Source organism: Chenopodium album, chromosome 24 (assembly GCF_948465745.1).
Source record: "Chenopodium album chromosome 24, dcCheAlbu1.1, whole genome shotgun sequence".
Classification (NCBI taxonomy): domain Eukaryota; kingdom Viridiplantae; phylum Streptophyta; class Magnoliopsida; order Caryophyllales; family Amaranthaceae; genus Chenopodium; species Chenopodium album.
This window is the reverse complement of record NC_137857.1, coordinates 5,676,868-5,698,958: the sequence shown is the minus strand read 5'-3', so window position 1 is coordinate 5,698,958 and position 22,091 is coordinate 5,676,868. Positions and strand designations below refer to the sequence as shown.

Here is a 22,091-nt window from a genome sequence, read left to right as displayed (position 1 = left end):
CTTTCAGTTGGAAAGTTCAAAAAGAAACTTCACTACATTTATCCACACATCTTAATTAATACATGTACGTTACCATATATGCATAATTATTATGCGTGTGGGTCATTTCTTTTTTTATTTGTCTATGAATTAGCGGCAATTTATTTTATTTATTTTCTGATAGTAAAAAAATTCAATCTCACAGTCTTTGATATGAATTGACAAAGTATATTGACACTCCGGTATTAACTAATTAAGGTGAGTCTTGTATGGTCAATTGGTCAAACTGCATGTTGGAACTTTCACATGTGCTTACTATAATATACAAGTAACTCAATTTTAGTAAAAAGGGAGTATGCTAGATGTGTTAAAGTTGACTCGACCCAAATAAATGAGTCTAGCGTTATCCTCAACGGACATAATGACAATCAAAGCTTTAGCCCACTACGTCATATTGGATCAACTACTATTATTGTTTGGTAAGTAATTGATTGGTACGTAATTGTGTATTAGTAAGATAAAATTGTACGACTTAATGAATCGAAGTAAAACATGCACAAAGTATGGGGAAAATAGAAAGAACATTAATGATTTCATTTTTTTTATTTATGATAAAATTTTAATTTAAACTTATGTAGGTTAAAAAATCTTTACCATTTATAGACATTTATAATTGTGAAGTACGTATATGCAGGTTTGTATGATTTAACTTGCATTGTAAGTTAAAATTAACCTTAAAATTGGTTAATCATACCTAATTAGGGTCATATATATATGGTCCAATAAGGTGTAAACATTACTTGGTATAAAAATTTAAGTCTAATTGAATATAGTTTTTTTTTTTTTTTAAGTGTTTCACTTAATTCACCCTTTAGGCTAATTTAGATCCGGGATCAATTCTGCTGGTTAGGTTTCAGTCCCCTCCTAATTGTTGTTATGGGGGATCAAACACGGATCCTCCCTACCAAGTGTAGTCTAATTGAATATAGTGAATTAAGTACCAATCAATCTATAATGCAATCTAGCAATATGTTTGATATACACTATAACTCTATAAGTCTATAATTTGTGTCATTCCCATAAGACTATAATTCAATGAACACATAGTTATAATGATCGAGGAGATTAAAAGCATTGGTATTTTGGTGGAGAGCATAACTCAATTGGTCAGAATAAAATGAAGATGGGTGTGTTTTGAGCATGAAAGCAATAGTAGTAGATGATAAACATAGCAAAAAAAATTGAAAATAGAATTGACAAAAGTAGTAAAAGTGATAGGGGTTCAATACTATGAAAGTTGGGTCCACAAAGAGAGTCGAAAAGAAGGAAAAGAGAGGATATAAAGAGTAATTAGACAAGTACATTAAGCCATCCACGTGCCTTCATTTTCCAATATCACTCCTCATTCTTCTCTCTATTTTTTCTGCCTACCTTAAAACCTAACTACCTTCGACACCCTCCTCTCATACTCTACTTTCCTACAAATTCGAATACATTTTCTTTTTCCGGTTTTTTTTCCTCTTTCTCGACAAATTTTTAATTTTTTTTTTGAAAGAACAAATTTTTAATTTTTAAATAAAGGGTATTTTTATTAATTAAGAATTAGGAATAAGAATTACCAAAAGAACTGAAATCTTGGAACCCAGAAAATAGAAGAGGAAGACGAACAAGAAGAGAAGAACAACAAGAAAGGAGTGAAGAATCAAAGCGGCGCCGTTTGATGCTGATTTGATATACCATCCTTTGTCTCATCAAATTGGGTATTTTCTTACGTTTCTCTTCATCAATTTTTTGTGTTTCTTCATTTTCTTTTTGGATTTTCTTGCTTACTAGTAGTATTATTAATATTAGATATACCCTTTTTGGATTTTAGTTTTTGGTTCAATTCAGCTGGCAATTGTTGATTTATATACCTTTTTTTGACACAAGTTGATTTATATACCCTGAACTATTATTTTAACTCTAATTTGATAAAGTTCAAATTTTTAGCATTTAATTTGATTAATAAAATTGGCCATTAATTTTCTCATGTAGGTTAATTTGGGGAAAATTCTGTTGATTTGTGTAAATCTAGTGTAATAAAGATGGCATTTGATCAGAATTCGATGCCAGCAGATCTAAGACCCTTAAATGTAGTTCGTAGTGTTGCCGATGAAACCCGCATTGCCCCATCACCTGTCACCACCTCAGGTAGGCCCCCTGATGGATTTTACCCAAACATGACCCGAGTCGATGTCGCTAGTCCTCCTTCAATGCCGGTATTCTTCACTGATGGTTCTGGTGCTGGGATCCCAGGCATGGGGTTTGTAAATTCAGGTGGGCCGAATCTGGGTCCCGCTACATGGTGGGCCCCGCGTATGCAGTCTCCCATGGGACCACCACCTCCTATTAGTAGTGCTAGCATTAGCTCATCAGGGTATGCCTACAACCCAAATTTGGGGGCCCGAGTTGGTGGGGGTAGGAGTGGGAGTGGGAGTGGGAGTGGAAATGTAACCCATAAGGGTCCTGATCAAGTGAATGTAGACGGAGCGGATGATTCTGTATCAGGGAAGAAAGTTAAATTCTTGTGTAGTTTTGGGGGGAAGATACTCCCTCGTCCGAGTGATGGAATGCTTAGGTATGTTGGTGGCCAAACTCGGATTATTAGTGTTAGGAGGGATGTAACTTTTGGGGAGTTGGTTCAGAAGATGGCGGATACGTATGAGCAACCTGTGGTGATCAAGTATCAGCTCCCAGATGAAGATCTTGATGCCTTAGTTTCTGTTTCTTGCTCTGATGATCTTGATAATATGATGGAGGAGTTTGAGAAGTTGCAAGAGAGGTCTCCTGATGGGTCTGCCAAGCTAAGGGTGTTTTTGTTCTCTGCTTCTGAGCTTGATCCTTCTGGTGTGGTGCACCTGCAGGGGTTGCAAGATACTGGGCAAAGATATGTGGATGCTGTCAATGGGGTCGCAGAAGGCATTGTTGGTGGTATTACAAGGAAGGAAAGCATTGCAAGTGTAGCTTCAACTCAGAATTCTGATGTTAGTGGGTCAGAGGTCTTTGAAACAGCAATTGGTCACGATGTCAGTGGACCGCCATCTGCCAGCATGTTCTCTCCTCGAAGTGATTCTGCTGCCTCTTATGATAATACTCCTAGATTGGATGTTTCTGCCCCATCCTTGATAGTTCCTCACTCAGCAACTTCACAGCCAGAGATTGAGGTAGAGAGAGTAGTTCCTGTTCCTGCACATGGGCAGCAACAGCCCCTGGGATATGAATTTCAGCAACCAGGCATGAATTTCCAACCTCACACTTCTCCCTATTTAGGTGGGTATATAGATCCTCGCCAAGATGCATTGAGCCGTGGTGCTTCACATGTGGTTTATGCAAATCCCCAGGTTATGGGTTCTCCAAGACCCATACTCATTCATCCACAATATCGTGATTCCCCACATTTGTTGAACCAACAGTTTGTACCTGGTGCAGTACAGATGACCATGGCTCCCACTAATTCCCATATGAGCATGAATCCCAATATTCTTCAGCCAAATGTACAGCCTTCACAGAGAGTTGTTGCTGATCCTAACTATAATAATGCATACCAAGCCCCGGTTGGTGGAGGTTACGGGTGGCCCCAAGTCCCTTCACAAGACCATGCAGCCTTCCCAAAGGGATGGGTGACTCGTCAACAGGTAATCCCTACAACAGCAGATTGCTATATGTGCCAAAAGGCACTGCCTCATGCACATTCTGATACTGTTGTACATGACCAGAAAAATAGTCACACAACCAATGTTTCTGATACAAACCCGATTTATCAAAGCCTTCGTCTGGATGATCTTAATAGATTGCATGCAGCCGCACAGAATCAGGGATTGATGGGGTTAGTAAGTGATGTGCAGACTCCTTTCAGCGCCCCCGTATCTTGTCCTGAAGATGCTATCCAGCAGCATGTAGTGAGTCAACCTGTCAATGGTGACAATACTGCTCCCACTGGTGTTGCTTACCATGCTCCTGAACATTTTGTTCCCGAAACGACAGTAGACTATTCTGGAAAGGTTTCAAGCTTGGCTTTTAGGGATGATGCCTTAAGGCCTGCTATCTCTAATGATCAAGCTAGACCAGTGGATCTCAGAAAGGATAATCTCCAATTGAAACCTACTGATCTTTCTAGTAATGAACAGGGCAAGTCCCATATTGATCAACTTCGAGAAGATAATTTTTCGGAGCAAGTGCCTTCTCACACATTGGGGAGAGAGCCATTGGCAAGTTCTGCCTTCATTAGACCTGCAGTACCTCAGGAGACAAGCCAGATGAACCAAAGTGAAAATTTGCCATCTTCCATTGCCGAAGTTCAATATCAGTGTAATGAAATATCACCCAGTAGTGATCTGAGACCTGATGCTACAAGATTTCCTGCTGAAACTATTGCTTTAAATAGTAATATGCAGTCTTCAACATCACCCCATAATTGGGGTGCCGTTGGGAATGATTCTGCAAACTCATTGTTTAGTAACCAAGACCCTTGGAATATGCGTCATGAGACTCAGTTCCCCCCTCCTAAACCTAGTAAAAGTGCTACAAAAAGAGAGACATCTACTGCTGATAATCGTCAAAATGGAGAATTGAGTGCAGATACAAATTTTGTTGATGTTCAACCGACAACCGAACAAGTTCAATCAGGCAAAGGTTAGATATTTAGCCTACTATCTAAGCCATTTTTGTGTATATATTATTTATTTGCTGACCCTTTAGTGTTTATTGAAGGCTCAGCTGAAGAGCGGATCAAGCAACAGCTGCAAGCAACGGCTGAAGGGGTTGCAGCTTCAGTTCTCCACTCATCTGTGCCATCAAATGTTGACTTTTCATCACAAGAAACAAGTTTTTCTGAAGCGAGCCATATGATTGAAGGTCAGACTAATAGTGATGCTGCTCTACAGACTAAGATGGAGGTGATTTATATGTAGAATTTTGTTACAGAAAGGATGAGGGTACAAATATTATTACCTTTTCTTTCCTGTTAACGTTTGTCCCACGTGTATGTGTTCCTTGCTTTTACAACAGGCCATGAATATTAAATCCGATAAGGCTAACTTTGGGTTTCCACTCTCAGATGGCCTTGGTCGTTTACAGGTGAATCATTCGGTAGTATATCATTGTTTGTGGTGTTAATATTTCACTGGAAAACTTATCTTGCTACTGATATGTCACAGATTATTAAGAATGGCGATCTTGAAGAGTTGCGGGAACTTGGTTCTGGCACCTTTGGTACTGTTTATCATGGAAAATGGAGAGGAACCGATGTTGCTATTAAAAGAATCAATGATAGGTGTTTTGCTGGAAAACCTCCCGAGCAAGAACGCATGGTTAGTGGATGTTCATCACTCTTAATATGTGCTACTATGTTCTTGTATTGTTTCATTTGCTTAGTTTAATACCTTTTTTCAGAGAGATGACTTTTGGAATGAAGCCATCAAACTAGCTGACTTGCACCATCCAAATGTGGTAGCTTTTTATGGTGTTGTGCTTGATGGTCCTGGTGAATCTGTGGCTACAGTTACTGAGTTCATGGTTAATGGTTCTCTTAGAACTGCTTTGCAGAAGAATGAAAAGTAAGTGTACTAACATTACTATTCTAAGCCTGTGTTGTTTGCTAATATTGTTGGCATCTTGTGCTTCTTCCTCACAGGCAATCCTCTAATCAACATATTGACACTATATTAATTTCAGAAACCTTGACAAAAGGAAGCGGCATTTGATTGCCATGGACGTAGCATTTGGAATGGAATATCTACACTCAAAAAATATAGTCCACTTTGACCTTAAGAGTGACAACTTGCTCGTCAATCTTCGAGATCCACATAGACCCATATGCAAGGTCAGTTGCTTATCACAAAGTTCACAATGAGAAATTTGTTCTAGATTGACTTATTCTTGTTGATTGTACTATGATCTAGGGTGTAATAATAATGACGGGTCATTGTTTGTCTTATATAGTTTTTTGTAAACTTGACTTTGGCCTGTGAGGTTTTATATTTCAAGTCCGAACCTTCTTGAATTAATTTGCAGGTTACTCTTAGGTTGAAAATTGAGTTTATGTATAAGAGTTAGAAAGATTTGTGGATGCTGCTTCACATTTGTGATTTTATAGTCTTTTTATTAGTAATGTGGTATTCATTTGTGTCCATAGACAAAATCTTCTATTATTCTAATGACATTGCAAGTCGTCTGCAGTTCCTTGTAAAACTTTTGGGAAAGAGCTAATCTTAAATAGTAGTATCACACTCAAAAACTGTATCAACATTCTTTGTTTCTATTTCTAGATTTGCTTAGCGGTGCCTTTGTGATCTGCCATAGCTTCATAGTTCAGTGTATTATCTGTGGCTTGGAGCACTGAAAGCTATACTCATCATGATCCCCCCGCCACCTCCCCAGCTTCATAAGCTAAGGTCTAAATAATATTTTTTGGTGGTGTGTGGTTTACTATTAAAACATCATTTTTCCAACAAATGATTGGTTTACTATACCAAATTTATCATGCATGGTTCTCAGCGATATGATAAGTAAATTTTGAATTGGTTATAGCTGACATGACATTGTATGTCAAATAGAATTAAAATGGAATATGCTAACTCATATAAATGCTCTTTGAAAACTCTTGAATTTTATTCTTGGTTTTCTTTTAAACTCTTTTAATTTTTCTTGAATGCTCTTGTTTCCTCATTTTACTCACCTTTCAAACTCTTTCAAATGATTATTTTGCTATGTTCTTTTCTTTATATTGTAATATTCCTTATGACGATTCATGTTAGCCGACTTCAAATCATTTTGGGACTACGCCTTTGTTGTTGTTGTTGTATGCTAACTCATATGACTTTTTATTCTGTGTGTGTGTTTTGTGGGGTGGGGGGGGGGGATTAGTGGGGCTCTTAGACGTGGTGCAGGTGATTCTTTTTTTTTTTTTCCTTGGTTGGATTGGTGGCGCCACTGAGCACTTCATCATCGTGACTTACTCTGCTAACAATTTCTATGGGTAAAAAGTAAAGTTGCTACAGGGAACAGTTTACTGTATAAAACATTGATCATTCTCCTGGAGAAAAATGCTGAAACACAATACATGACCTCTTGGGTTTTGTGTTGCTTTCTGTCATCTAAGTACACAAGGGCTGTAGCTGCAATATAGCGTTGCCTCGTTGGCATGTCTTATTTATTTTCGACTAAAGGACAAAAGGTTTTACTGGACAGTATGGAAAATTTGATGTATCGCATGCTGTATGCTGAACTAGGATGAGAGTATAAAAAAGCACTATGAAGTAATATTACTAATTGAATGACTCCCTCTTTGATTGCAGGTCGGGGATTTAGGTCTATCCAAAGTGAAATGTCAAACATTAATATCTGGGGGAGTGCGAGGTACCCTTCCATGGATGGCACCTGAGCTTCTGAGTGGTAGCAGCAGTCTAGTTTCTGAGAAGGTTGTCATTTTTCTATAACCAAATGACTTTAATTCATTTCTGGCAGCAGTAGTTTAGTGCTAATTTTTAAGATTTGTCATTTGTCCAGGTTGACGTGTTCTCTTTTGGTATTGTTTTGTGGGAGCTTCTTACTGGAGAAGAGCCATATGCTGACCTGCACTATGGGGCTATTATTGGTAATTCTTTAAAACCTTTTCTCTGTGAGTTATGTAATTATGTTGCATGGTTTCATTTTTTTTTATTTACTCGTATTTTTTTTTTTTTTGGGGGGGGGGGGGGGGGGGGGAATTGTTGTTAGGGGAGGAGGGGAGCTCACTCTTTCTGTTAGGATGACAATAACTTGCAGGAGAAACATGACAAAATATGATTTTGGGCGACTGAAATACTTATTTGCTTATGGTAGATGACAGTAGAACTAATGAGGTCCAAGCCTTTTTAGTTGGGCTTCCGTATTGCAATTTTTTCTTGGGTGTTAATATTGTTATATAGAGGACCCTGGTGAAGAGAACTAAACTTTGTGACATAAGTAGTCCATACATTCATTTCCCCTGTGAAAAGTTATATCCGGATAGGGCTTTGGCTTTCATAATGTAGGTATATCTGAATCCATTTTGTTTTGTAACATGAAATCAGGAGGAATTGTGAGCAACACCTTGAGGCCACCAGTCCCAGTGAATTGTGACCCTGATTGGAGATCACTGATGGAGAGATGCTGGGCTGCAGACCCATCACAGAGGCCAAACTTCACTGAAATCGCCAACGAGCTGCGCTGTATGGCTGCCAAGATTCCAGCGAAGGGGCAAACGCCAGTTACAACTACAAGAACAAACACCTAGTTGGTTATTATCTTTTTGGCTGTCATTTAGCTGATGCATAGTTGGATTATGTATATTGGCCTCTAGAAATTTGGCATTATAGTCTTATGGATATGGTCCATATGGATAATCACCACCAATCCACCCCCCCCCCCCCCCCCCCAAAAAAAAAAAAAAAGGAAAAAGAAAAAAGGAGAAGAAAAAGAATTGTTGAATAGCCATTGATTTACTACATTTTCTTTTTTTTTTTGCCCCTCCCGAATTTCCAAGGAATTTTTTCGTGTGTAGCGCAGCAGTGCACATAGCCTCATTTTTTCGGGGTTTGAAGGTGTTTCTAACTCCATTTTTGTTTTGCAACATGAAAATAGGTAGACGATACAAAACATGTTTCAGTAATCTAGGGGGAACTGTGATAAAGTGTTGTACCAAAATCATCTTTCCTAGACTCATTAAACCCGGTGATGAAATGCACATTCCCTCGTGTAAAGCCGTGTGCCTATGATAGCGGGAAAAAAAAAACTCCCAACAGCTCGTGCAAACTCGAACACCGGGAATAGATGCTTCTATAAAATTCCGATTTACATACATATCATTTTCGGAGAAATTATGTCCAAGTTTGATTTCATAATTACACACCAAGTTGAAGACTAAAAAAAAAACACTTAGATTTAATAACACGTGAGTTAACATTTCTTTGATAAATGAAAACCCTCCCGCGTTCGCCATATTAGACTTCAACTTGCCATTTTCTTTGATGCTTCCTCTTCCTTCTTTCTTTCCTTCTCCGCTAATTATCATATAAATACTTAACTTCCCCATTCATCCTACCCTCATTATCCTCTCTTATTTTCTTCCCTCCTTTGATGGCTACACCTCAATCAGAAAATGCTTTCTTGATGCAGGCTGGCGAGCTCGAGTCAGAGGAACAAGGATGTGGTTGCTTTCGAAGTTTTGGGTTGTTTACGAGCCATAATCATGTAACAAACAGCGGTGATCGACTGCATCTTCTGCCCGAAAGGCGGGAAGAGAGGGAGTCATGGATGATGAGACAGGTAAAGAAGTTAAGAGAGGTGTCAGAGTTGGTTGCTGGACCCAAGTGGAAGAATTTCCTTAGGAAAATTGGTGGCTACTTTAATAATAAGAAGAGGAATGATTTTCAATACAACTCTTTTGATTATACTCTTAATTTCGATGATGGCAATTACGACGATGATAAAGATGGTAACCTTGGTTTCTCATCTAGGTTTGCTCCCCCGGTTATTCTTCATGACAAGCCTAGATCATCTACTTGATGTTTTGTTGACTTCTGTGAATGATGTATATGCTCCAAATTAATTCATTTGATTCGGGGATTCGGGAATTTGCCTATATTATGTTGGAAGACACATCCACTTCTATCAATGTTTAAATGGTATGCCTATTACATACAAAATCATTGTTGTTTTCTTTCAGCATAATTCTAATTTCTAATCGAATCAGTTTTGTACACAAAAGCAATTATGATTATTCTTGTATACTTCATATAGTATAAGAAATGAATCAAATGATTGAAGGCGAAGAGATAATACCAATAAGAATCGATTCCCATAACTGCCCTTGCATTGTTGTTCCCCTCTCTGGTATTGATTAGGTTTAGTCAAATTTGCAAAATGTTGACTAGTACTTGTATGTAATAATTAATCCAAAGCAATAGACAAATAAAATAAGCAAGAGTGGGTAGACTTTTAGCTTCTGTTCAACGACTTGGATTAGTAAGCAATTAGCAAAGATATCCAAAACTACACATTAGATATTTGTATCGCGTTGACATCATCATCCTACTAATTATTTAGATAGCTTGTCTATCGCGTTGACATCATCATCCTACCATCATCATCAGGTAATTAATTTCCAGTACTTCCACCAATACCGGCACCATTATTACCCCGATAACCTTTAAACAAGGTCCTGCCCTGAATGGGAACAGGGTAAACTAGATGTATGCAACCTTTCCTTATCGATTACATAAGACACAGTCATATAGAGTATACACCATAGTCTGATACTAGCATACTTCAGACTGATCACAATATATAAGAACAAGACACACAACAGGTCAATAGTACTACAAAAGAGTGAATCTTTAATTTAATCTCTAATATTATCATGACTGAAATTTAAAATAGGACTTACTTATTTGAAAGTTCATTTACACTGTAATGAATGGCAAACAAATCATATATAGGTAGCTCAATGTATTCACATCTTTGTATAAACTATGCATCTATTTGACCAACATTACAGTCGTCCAATATAGTGAATATGGTATTAAGCAGCCAAATTTAAGTATGCTTGAGTAAATTAAAGGGAAGTCAAATTATGGGAGGGAAGGAGTGAATGAAGGTTTAGTAACTTTGAGTTCACCACAATCGCTGATATAGATAGACTTAAGAGGACGATTCCAAAAAGTTCGAGCAATTTGGGCTCTTTCATCTCCAAGAAATCCTGCCAAGTCATTCAATTGCCTTATCCTTTCAGCTGGTTTGTATGTTGGTGCAGATGATATTGCCCTCACTATATCCATCCCTGCTTCCAATTTTCCATCATCAAACTACATCCAATTTTGTTTTTACTAGCACATACATTTTTCTTCATACAAGCTCATATTTCTTTTAAGACCATATATATATTATGTCCGTCTAGGAGAGGATTGAAGGGCTAAGGATGGGAAATGCCATGGGCGATGCTAGAAGATCGAGCACTCGTGTTGAAAGGGGAGGTAAGAGGAGCATTTTACGCTATCCCCCGGTCATTGGTTTTATAATTTTATTAATGCAAAATATGTTCATCTCCTACTACAGTCTACTACATACATAATTACATAGGCAATCATAAAACTTGAAAGAAAAAAATTGGGATACTCATTGACCTGTTTATAATTATAGGCCTTCTTAATGTTAGCTTTTGGCTTTGTTTAAGCATATAATTAGCTACTGTACTATACTACTATAGTACTATAGTTCACCATTGTATTTTGTGTATTGTATACTATTCAGCTTCGCAAACGTATTGAAAGGTCAGACATAATTTATTCCTAAAATTATGGAAGGGCAAGGTTTATATACCTTCATAGAAACTAAATTTGATCCAAACTTGAACCATACAATACTTCCTTAGTTCCTTTGTTCATTTTACTTTCCCAAACGCGCTATATAGCTCATAGTGTATATGGTCATCTGATCTATATTAATTGCTAATGTTGCGTAAGAATCATATGAAAACAACCTGTTAGGCTTTAAGTTTTTATATTTCCTAGAAACTATTAAACTACTCCCGTAGTATGATACTTGTACATTTCCATCTATAAGCTAGCTTTAAGTAAGCTAAATAAAAATCAGTGAGTTAAAGTAGAACATACCTTCAAGAACACTCCCAAAGACGATGTTCTTACCATCAAGCTCCGGACACGGGCCAGGTCCAGTGGTAATCAAGAATTCCACATTGTGATAATTTGGGTCTAGTTTAATATCATCTTCATCATCATTCTCAGACAAGCACAAGGAAAGAACACCGGGCCTCGAATGCTCCAACATAAAAGCCCGAGAGTCAACCGTCTCTGTGTTTCGAACAAGGCCAGAAGAAGGTGGAACCACCTCTCCTTTATCTTTCCTCCCTTGACGTCCTGCCACTAAGAATTGGCCCGGGAGGATCTTATGAACCAATGTATTCTTGTACCCCTTAGGCCCAATGCACATGGCCTTGAAATTGGAGACCGTGATGGGAACAACCTTCCCATAAAGGCCCAATACAACACGGCCCATGAGCTCAGAGTCTGCGCATAGAGGTTCATCTTGGGCCTGGCCTAGAGTTGGGTTTCGAAAGTAGGTTGGACACACACTAAAGTCTAAGAAGACACGGTCCGTGATGGTGGTGTCTAGTGGAGGAGCATTGGAAGCCGAGGAGGGTGGTGTAGGAATAGAGAGGGCGGTAGAGAGGAGGAGAATAGAGCGGCGAGTGGTTTGAGCATCGCGGTATGGGGTTGGGATTGGACTTGGGCTAGTAATTTTATGTTGGTGATCATGAGATGACAAAGAAGAGAAAATGGTATTAGTAGTAGTAGTAGTAGTAGAAGTAAGATTCCTATGTTGATGTTGGGGAGGCAATACATGAGGAAGAAATCTTGAAGAATAGAAACTGAACATTGTTCGTTGTATTAGCTTTACATTTGTGTTTTGGAGTGGGGGAGAGAAAGGGAAAGATTGGTGATTGGAGCTCTAAGCTTTTGCTAGCCTTTCACTTAAGATAGGTAGGACCTCTTTCTATTTTGATTTTGGATCAAACTAGTGTACCAAAATGCCTCCTCCTTTTCTATTATTTTACTTTACTTTTTTCCTTGGCTCTTTACAAAAAAATCTAGAAATATGAAGAAAAAAAGAGTGAAGGCGTTTATAATGGCATGATCTGGCCGGTCACAATCAAAAAGATTTTACAAAATAAGGCTTTGGTGCTTCCATACTAAAATCAATTGGCAATAGTAGGAGCTACTCCTCTACCTTATAAAGTGAAATCATCTCTTTCTCCAATGTGGGATACTCATAAGTGGACAACAATGAATTTCAACCTAAATCGATAAAATCTTTTTACAACATAATAGGATGAGAGTCTTTATTGCAACAATTGACGGCATCTAAATTGATCTTACACCCAAAAAGCAAGAATATGAGATCAATCATTTTGCTGATTACATGTTACAAGCTTTATAAATTATATATTACTACATGTTGTTGTAATCAAAATTGATATCTTAACTGTTGAAGCTAAGATACATGCATCCATATGTGCATAGTTTAGCAATTGAACAATCTATTACAGTATTCTATAGAGAAGTGGTTAATGCATGTTACTACTGTATCAACAAGTAGTCATGTATCATTATATAATAACATGATTTATTAGGGCCTGTTCTCTTACGTTGAAATTCAGTTCAGTTCAGCTCCTAATTTCCTTCTCTTATAAAATATTCATTTCATTTCAGTTCAGCTGAGTTTAATTCAGTCCAGTTCAGCTGAGTTCAATTCAGTTCAGTTCAGCTGAGTTCAGTCAATGAGAACATGCCCTTAATTAAGCTAATTAAGAAATAAAAAGTCAAAAGAAATGATGTTTTTGGAATAATGTGATTATAGACTAATCATACAAGCAATCTCCGGGTGATCAACCCCCGTGCTGCACATGGACAAGACGAAATAGTAGTAGATGAGAGCTAGACTTATTATTCATTTATTTTATTAATTTGGTACAACTACTATCTATTTATTTACATGTATTATATATATAACACTTTTATTTGTATGTTCTAAAAAACAATTATTAAATTATAAAGTCATGGCAAATTTGCTGTTACTCTTAATCATTTCTATACTTGTAGTCATACCATCATCATCATCAACAAATAATATTGTTGTTGATGATGATACAATCATCGATGCCTTTATCCAATGCCTTGGGAAACAATCCTATCCTTCAAATTACCCTATCTCCGATGTTATATATACCCCTACTAACTCTTCCTTCCAGGAAATCCTCGACAGCCGTATTTACAACCTTCGATATCAACAATCCACGACACGAAAACCGTTGCTCATTCTAGCTCCTAAGAGCGAGCTCAATGTGCCTGCTGTGATCACTTGTGCTAGAGCCAATGGTCTTAAGATCAAGACTAGGAGCGGGGGCCATGACTTCGAGGGGATCTCTTACACGGCCCCCTTTCCTTTCATCTTACTCGATTTGTTTAACCTCAACAATGTTGAGATCGACATCAATGATGAGACGGCATGGGTGCAATCCGGGGCAACTTTAGGCCAGATTTACTATCGAATTGCGGAGAAGAGCCCTGTCCATGCCTTCCCTGCAGGAGTGTGCCCTACCGTCGGTGCAGGGGGACACTTTAGTGGGGGAGGATATGGAGCCCTAATGAGAAAGTATGGCTTGTCTGTCGATAACATTGTCAATGCTCGTGTTGTCGATGCCAATGGGAAGATTCTTGATAGGGAGGCAATGGGCGAGGACTTTTTTTGGGCAATTCGCAGTGGTGGAGGCTCTAGTTTCGGGGTCATCTTGGCTTGGAAGCTTCGTCTTGTTCGTGTGCCTCCTACCGTCACTGTCTTCAATGTCGAGAAAGATGTCAATACGCCAGGTACGTGTTACAATATACGGAGCACTTCGTACATATTTGATACTACGAGGTTATTTCTCCTATGTAACTTATGCTAGAAGTTGTTGACTTAGTACTTCCTCTTATAATCTACACCCTTAATTATAATTATGTAAATTTAGACCGTTGATCTAAGTTGATCTTAAAAATACCTTAAAATTTTCTGTAATTGTTTTCCTTAATCCTCTACACAGTAAACTACTTCATTGATGATTTTCTCCAAAGTATGGATAACCAAATAATCCACTTAATTAACATGAAATCCATCAATTAGCTAGTGCAAGGATGAAAGAAAGAATTATGGAGAGCAATAATTATGGATTGTATATGTAGTGGTTTTCTAAAAAAAAAATGAATTGTATATGTAGTTTGTATAAAATTATCCAATGGGTAAAATTGTATTCCTTTTCTCAAGGTTAGTTACCAATTTCCCATTGATTGTAATTGGTTATACTTTAATCTAATCCAATCCATGATAATTGCTCCTTCATATACCTATTTAAAAGAGATTTAGGCAAAAGGTTGAATGCGTTGGAGCTGCATCAATGATTGCGTTAAGCAGTTATGTTTTTAGTCTTTTTTTTTTAATAAACAAATTTAAATTTATTTACTATAATTTAGAAGTCAAATATATATGCTTTCCAAAAAAAAAAAAAAAAAAAAAAGTCAAATATATGAATGCACAAGATTAATCATTAATATTTTAACGGTCAAGATTGAAAGCAGTTACAATAGCTACATTTTTTATGTAGCCATTGAATAGTATTCCTATAATTACAATGTAAATTAGGTTTCGTTCACTTCACCTTATTTTTGCTGAATTGAAATTATTTTTATTGAACTGAAATTATTTTTGCTGAACTTAAATTATTTTTACTAATTTTCAATTATATTTCTTCTTTATACCAAAACTTTTAAATTTGAATTTAAATTTAATGCTTTAAATATACTATCATTTATTTAACAAATTCATATCCCAACAGGAGTAAATCACATCTTATACAAATGGCAACACATAGCTCACAAGCTCCCCAAAGATCTTCTAGTAAGGGCAGAATCAAGCGTCTATCCAACTACATCGGGTAACCTTTCAATAAAAGCGTCCTTCATCTCGATGTTTCTTGGAGATAGAGAAAGCCTCCTTCAGATTATGGACAAAAGCTTCCCTGAGCTAGGAATAACTCGAGAAGATTGCAAAGAGATGCCATGGATTGATTCCGCCATGTTTTGGCATCACATTCCTCAAGGCACCCCTCGCGAAATCTTACTAAACTACGACATAAAACATCCATTTTATCGTAAGATCAAGGGGGACTTCATCAAGAAGCCAATCCCTGAAGCAGCTCTACCCAAAATGTGGGAAAAGATCATGCAAACGGGCATCGTGTATATGGAGTGGACTCCTTTTGGAGGAAGGATGGATGAGATCGACGAATCTGCAGTCCCTTTTGCTCATCGAAAGGGGAACTTGTTTATGATCTTCTATGACTTGTTATGGGTTGAGGATGGCATGGATGAATTTTACTTGAACAAGGCTAAGGAGTTGTATGAATTTATGGGACAGTTTGTGTCTGATTCTCCAAGAGAAGCTGTCCTTAATTATGTGGATTTGGATATTGGATCTTCTTGGGAGAAATACTTCAAAGGTAATTTTCTCAAGTTGGTGATGGTTAAAACTAGGGTTGATCCTACTAATTTTTTCTCCCATGAGCAAAGTGTCCCAACACTCTATATGTTGTTGGATAATAGGGACGGCTTTAAAAGAGGTTACAACAGTCATTTACGATTGCCTGCGTAATAATTATTTTGGTATGCCCTATAAGTTTACTATTCAAAGTTAAATTCTTAATGTAATTAATAAGAATAATGATTCAATCATTTAGTACTATGTGGTCTATGTCACATAGACATATACATATGTAATATGGCACTTGGTATTAGCTTTAATTTGTATTAGCCCAATTCGTATTTGTATGAAACTATGCTAATATTTAAAACCATAATATACATGTTTAATTAATTAATACAATAATTAATTAATTAATTAAATGCATATTATGGTTAAATATATAGCATAGTTTAATTAATATATAGCATGGTTAATTAATAAAATATCCGTTCAAAAAAAAAATTAATTAATAAAATATCAAAAATCTAAAAAATATTATATATGGAGTACTAATGTACTATTCATCCTGATTCTATGATTGCTTGATTTTATTCATAGAATCATAGTATCACTGGGCAATATTAGCACAATAGCACATGAATAGTTATTTTTATATTCAATTCCAATATCAATAAAACCGAAACGGGGAGTTGCACATGATAGATCACAGGCACTAAACATGAGTTGATGAGCATGTCTTGCGGAGATTTAACATAAGTGCGGCCCATGTTCGACTAACTTATAAGAATACTATCGGGGAAGTTTATACTTTTCAATGCATGTATATAGATACGACATATATATATATATATATATAATATTTGTTGATTAATTATTCTTTTTTTTTGGATCCTAAGTCTATGCTCTATAGTTTATGACCTCTATATTTCATACAAGCGTTAAGTTAATTTTTAGAGTGTATAGTTAGGTTAAATTGTTGGAAATATAAATATTGAGGATGGGATGTTAAGCTTGTCATTCTTATAGAGAGGGCAATAAAACATCGGACTAACTAGCAAGTAAGGAAGTAGCCCAATCAATAAAAGAAGAGCTTATTCAAATTCCACCCTTAGAATTAGGCTGAATCCTTTTGTCAAGACATCGCAGGAGTGAGTGAGTGACAATGGCACAAATTTAATTTCATAGGTTTTTATTTTTATTTTTTTATTATTATTTTTTATTTTTTTTTATTGAGGTCATCCCTTTCGGAGCGTCCAAAGAAATATTACAATGCAATCTTTTATTACTTACTTTTTGTTAGTATTGTTACGTGTATCATTTTTGGTTTAGGGTTGTTAGTTTTTAAAATTAACATGATTATTATATTGTGTATAACTACTTAACTAGTTTATGATTCTATAGCTTATAACTTTCAAAATCATATATGTAACCCAAAAAACTAAAAGTTGAGAGTGATACAACTAGATACCTTCATTTTAACATCACTATAGATATTTTGTAATTGGACTAAATGTGAATGCATACATTTAAATCAAATTAAAATTTCATTATCTAAGGAAATCACTCCTGATATCGAATTGCACGATTGCAACTAATTAAAGTTGCAGGAACTTCATTTCCAAGCTAGCAAATTAAAAACTATATGGTTGATTATCATATACTTCCTCCGTTTTTTTTTAGATGCAACACACACTTTTTCACGGTATTTAAGAAATGTGGGGTTCATATGATATAATACACTTTAAAATGGGATGAGTGATTGTTAGGAGTGTAATTTAGTGGATCATGTGCTTTAAATAAGGGAAATAGTATAGTTTTTCCCTATAGTAACTTTTCTTTTATAGTGTGTTGCAAGTATTGTGACATTTCCTTTTTAGGAAAGTACTGCAAGTAAAAGAAAACGGAGGAAGTATATATATCCTTCGTATTGTACTATTTTTCTTTTCCCACTAATAAACCACTCTACAAAAACGGCCCTTAAAAAACAAACACAGTACATCAAGATTGATACAGGAGTTGTAATATTCAAAATAATTGACATACATAATCATGCATTCCACAATTCCACAAAACTAGCAATTTCATGCTATAATTAAGGCAAAAGCATGGGTCCCATTGCTATTATTTCCCCCGTTAACTAAACGCTGTCACTGTATTACAGATCTCATCGGACTTTACACCTCATAATTCAAAATAAACCCCCAAAATTTATAATATAATCTCATTAATCAGATTATATTATTCAATAATTAGAACAACAAACATACAATTATGTAATTAATCATAAGATCAAATATCCAATAATTAAAAAAAAAGTCAAATAATAACTCAAAAGTTGTTAGGATTAGTAGAGAAGAACGTTGATGATGAACAAGTACGTGGAATAGGAGGAGGGGTACCCTTATCAATGGCAGGGGAGGATGAAGGGGAGGGATTCACTGAAGCGGATGCAGAGTACAAAGCCAACGACCCTTCACTCCATGACCGTTTGATTGGGTAGGAGACTTTGGGTGGCTTGTGATGGTGACACTTGGCACCTCCTCCTGATAAGCCGTGAAGAGCGCAGGTACAGTTCTTATGGTAAGGTCTTCGATCGATCTCTAAATGGGTACCGCTAATGGACCCTTCAAATACTCCGCGGAATAGTAGCCCTCCGTCGCTTCCTACTCCGCTTCCCGCCATCGATATGATCTTATCTGATCTGATTTGACGTGAACAAACGAATTAAAGGTTGTTTTTGGATGTACGAGTGTTTTTGGTGGAGGTGGTTGGGAAGGAAACAAATAAGGTTTCTTTCCCTCTCCGGGAAAGTTGGGAAACTTGCGGGATCATACTAGTCTTTTATAGACGGAGAAAAAGGTGTTGCTATAACAAAACAAACTCTAAGCACATGAAGAGGGTAAATGACCACATTACCCACAATCTAAGGCGGAATTAATTTATGGGCCTTTGACTACATGGATGATTATAATTGATCGAGTCACTTTTAGTCTGTTTGAGCTCATCTTGATAAAAATTCTGCTCGAGCGCAAATGAGTTTTTTAAAATGTTTGAGTATAACTCGTTACAAGTTTAATTAGCTTGTTTGAGATTTGTTCAAAAAAAGTATCATTTGCATTTGAAAATTGAACTCTACCTTCAACAAGACAAAATTAAAATTAGATAATCGAACATAAATTTGATGACATCAAGTATTTTTTTAAAAGTTTGTATATCTTGCTTGTAAAAGTTATACAAATATGTTAGAATATTGCTTAAAATTTCTTAGTTTTTTTTTTTTTTTTTTTTTTTTTTTTTGAGTTTGAACTATTACAAAACAAGTTATAAACAAACAATGACAAACTTATATTGAACTTAAGATTATTGTTCACGAAGTTGAGTCAATAGTTAATGAGATTTAGATTTTTGTTCAAACTTGTTAATTAGTGTGAACTCTATATAATAGGAAGGTGACGATATTGCAATATAAAAGTTTAGTATTCGTCATGAGCATGACTCATGACTTTAGTAGTGCTAAAGTGATTAGCTAGATAAAGGATGTGCACAATTTCTCCTTTATATATCCTTCTTCCGTGCAATTTCTCTAACGCTCTTGGAGATATTAACTTTGAATTGCTTTTTTTATGAGTTTATTTGATAGTACATTCATTAGCTATAGACAAAGTTGGCTTCTTTCAAGTGCTAATCGACTAATCGTCTTGAATAGTAAAAAGAGAATCAATATTCCATCTTCATAAGTTTATTTAATGTCACATCAAAAATGTGATTAATTACATTAATTAGGAACATTTTGGAGAAATGCTTTTACCTCGCGTGAAAGGAAGCTTCTTATGATATTCTTTTTAGTGCAAATTCATTAAAGTCTTATAGAAGAATCATAAATTGGGATTTTGTTGAAACAAAAAATAAAACTTTTCTAGAAAGATGTGGACTATTAATCTCTAACATAGTTAAAGATTAGATACATTTTTGTGTTAGTGAAGCTTTTTCCAATTGAAGTAACCAAATTGTTAACGTTAGTAAAGAAATAAATATATTATAGTTATTTGTAAAGGAGCTACATTTGCTTATAGAATCAGATTTGTGCTTCTTTAACTCTATGCATACTCTAATTGCATTTTTCTTGTGCCTTCTATTTCGTAACCACTGCAGCATCCATAACGTGTAATTGGGAAAATGAATACTATCAAGATGCAAATAAGATATATAGGAAGAAATTTAATTAAGAAGAGCGCTGTTTTGTGATCATGGTATGGTTCGAGCTACGTAGATCGGTAGATGTACTTGTAGTCTTGTACCATGGAGTATTGTTCTTTTCTATACTTGTTGCCTTGTTTGGGCAATAGGGCAGAGTTAAAAACCCGATTGATTTTTTGTGCCAAAGTTTAAGGTCGGGTTCCTTTAATTTGATTAAATATATGAAAACAAAAAAACAAAAACAAATAAAAACATCATTATAAGATCATATCAATGACCCTATAATATTTTCTTTATACTATACGTCTATACAATATTGAACTAATCAATTAATTTACATGAGCCAAAGCTAAAATTTGTTAAATCATTGTATTTTTATTACTTACTCCTCTTTTAAGATAGATCATTGCAAAAATACAACTCCTAAATAGTTTTTGTAAATACTCGTAAAAAAGATATAGAAAAGAAAAAAAAAATATCTGCATGTAAAATTTAAGTGATGTGTTTGGAGTAAAAAATGTATAACATCATCGGTCACATTTTGTGTTTAGCACGGTTGATATAAGATTATCATTTTCACTAAACTTTACCATGAAAATTTAATTAAGAGCCAACCTTTTCTAGAAATGTCTCGAACTGTCAACTACCTAGCTCCATACAACTTGACTATATATAATTAGCTTAATTAATGTTGATATTTTGATGGGTTTAATATTGTATTACACGAAGTATTAGAAAATGCTTTAGATGAAACAAAAGAAACAAAAATCAACATTTTTTTTTTATTTATTTATTGTTTTATTTACACTTAACAACTACAATGAATGAATTACAACGGTATTCCAGGCAGTAGTAGCAGGTACATACATAAGATAAGACCCCTTCTAAAAGAAAAACCTGAAGATCAGACAACCAAACTCATCTAACTAATTAATCAAACCAAAAAAAAACTAGCTACTTTAATTTGAATTTACTCATCAAAGATCTGAGAGGAGGAAGAGGAGGACGAAAGAGAAAGATTGGCGAGATTATTATAAGAAGAAGAATTAGACAAAGAAGAAGAAGACAAGGCTAAGCTTCCTTCGCTCCAGGTTCGTCGGATAGGGTAAGTAACATTAGGGAGTGAAGAGTGAGAACAAGCACCACGAGAACGATGCAGTGCGCAGCTGCAGTTACGGTGATAAGGGCGGCGTTGGATCTCAGTGTTGCCGGAGATGCTGCCGTCGAATACACAGTACTGCAGGAACATCCCTTGATCTGAGGCTGCCATTTCCTTGTTTTTTGAGAGGAGGAAATTATGTACTTTATATTTGACTGAATTATTATTATTATTATTATTGTTGTTGTTAAGAATATAAAAGGGAGGGTGGGATTGTTTTTATAGAGAAAGAGAAAGGAGGAGGGACTTGGAGGTTGCCAGAAATAATAGCTGTCGTACTACCGCAACACGCCTTTTTCTTTTTTTCCTTTTTTTTATTCGTTTCTTTGTTAAGATTTTTTGGTTTCGTTCAATCGTTCGGTTTAAACACGGAGTATATTACTCCATGTCTCTGTTTCACTGTTTGTACTTCGTATTTGTTTAACATCTGTTCATTTTTAAATAATGAGTGAAAGTCCAATTCAAAAAAAATAAATAAATAGTGAGTGAAAATAAGTTATAAATATCATTACGGAGTACTAATTAATTACTAATACTCTACCTAGAGAGTTTTGATGCCAAAATTTAAGTGTATTTAGATGGAATACAAGATATGGAGTAGAATTAAATGGTAATAAGTTAGTAATCATGTCATTCAAATACAATTTGTTATACCAAGCAAATT

At 35.7% G+C, this 22,091-nt stretch overlaps 3 protein-coding genes and 1 pseudogene across 4 annotated transcripts; 3 read left to right on the top strand and 1 right to left on the bottom strand.

Moving 5' to 3' along the window:
• Positions 1-1,368: 1,368 nt before the first annotated feature.
• Positions 1,369-8,391, top strand: LOC145611251 (RAF-like serine/threonine-protein kinase 24). 2 transcript variants are annotated; one of them, XM_081666563.1, is made up of 10 exons: positions 1,369-1,739; positions 2,014-4,650; positions 4,735-4,913; positions 5,026-5,094; positions 5,175-5,327; positions 5,410-5,573; positions 5,692-5,839; positions 7,314-7,436; positions 7,525-7,612; positions 8,070-8,391. In XM_081666563.1, the coding sequence occupies exons 2-10, from the start codon at positions 2,064-2,066 to the stop codon at positions 8,270-8,272; spliced, it is 3,714 nt and encodes a 1,237-aa protein (XP_081522689.1). In that variant the 5' UTR covers positions 1,369-1,739; positions 2,014-2,063; the 3' UTR covers positions 8,273-8,391. The 2 variants fall into 2 exon arrangements, with proteins under 2 accessions (XP_081522689.1, XP_081522688.1); XM_081666562.1 differs by having other exon boundaries at positions 4,729-4,913.
• A 708-nt stretch (positions 8,392-9,099) lies between these two features.
• LOC145611253 (uncharacterized) lies at positions 9,100-9,802 on the top strand. Its single transcript, XM_081666564.1, has one exon. It carries the CDS (start codon positions 9,115-9,117, stop codon positions 9,541-9,543), a length of 429 nt encoding a protein of 142 aa, XP_081522690.1. The 5' UTR covers positions 9,100-9,114; the 3' UTR covers positions 9,544-9,802.
• Positions 9,803-10,366: 564 nt separating this feature from the next.
• On the bottom strand, positions 10,367-12,508 carry LOC145611355 (peptidyl-prolyl cis-trans isomerase CYP28, chloroplastic-like). Its single transcript, XM_081666674.1, has 2 exons — positions 11,649-12,508; positions 10,367-10,816 (listed from the first exon to the last, which is right to left on the bottom strand). The coding sequence occupies exons 1-2, from the start codon at positions 12,430-12,432 to the stop codon at positions 10,608-10,610; spliced, it is 993 nt and encodes a 330-aa protein (XP_081522800.1). The 5' UTR covers positions 12,433-12,508; the 3' UTR covers positions 10,367-10,607.
• Positions 12,509-13,612: 1,104 nt separating this feature from the next.
• On the top strand, positions 13,613-16,239 carry LOC145610446 (berberine bridge enzyme-like 10 pseudogene; annotated as a pseudogene).
• The last annotated feature ends 5,852 nt before the right edge of the window (positions 16,240-22,091 follow it).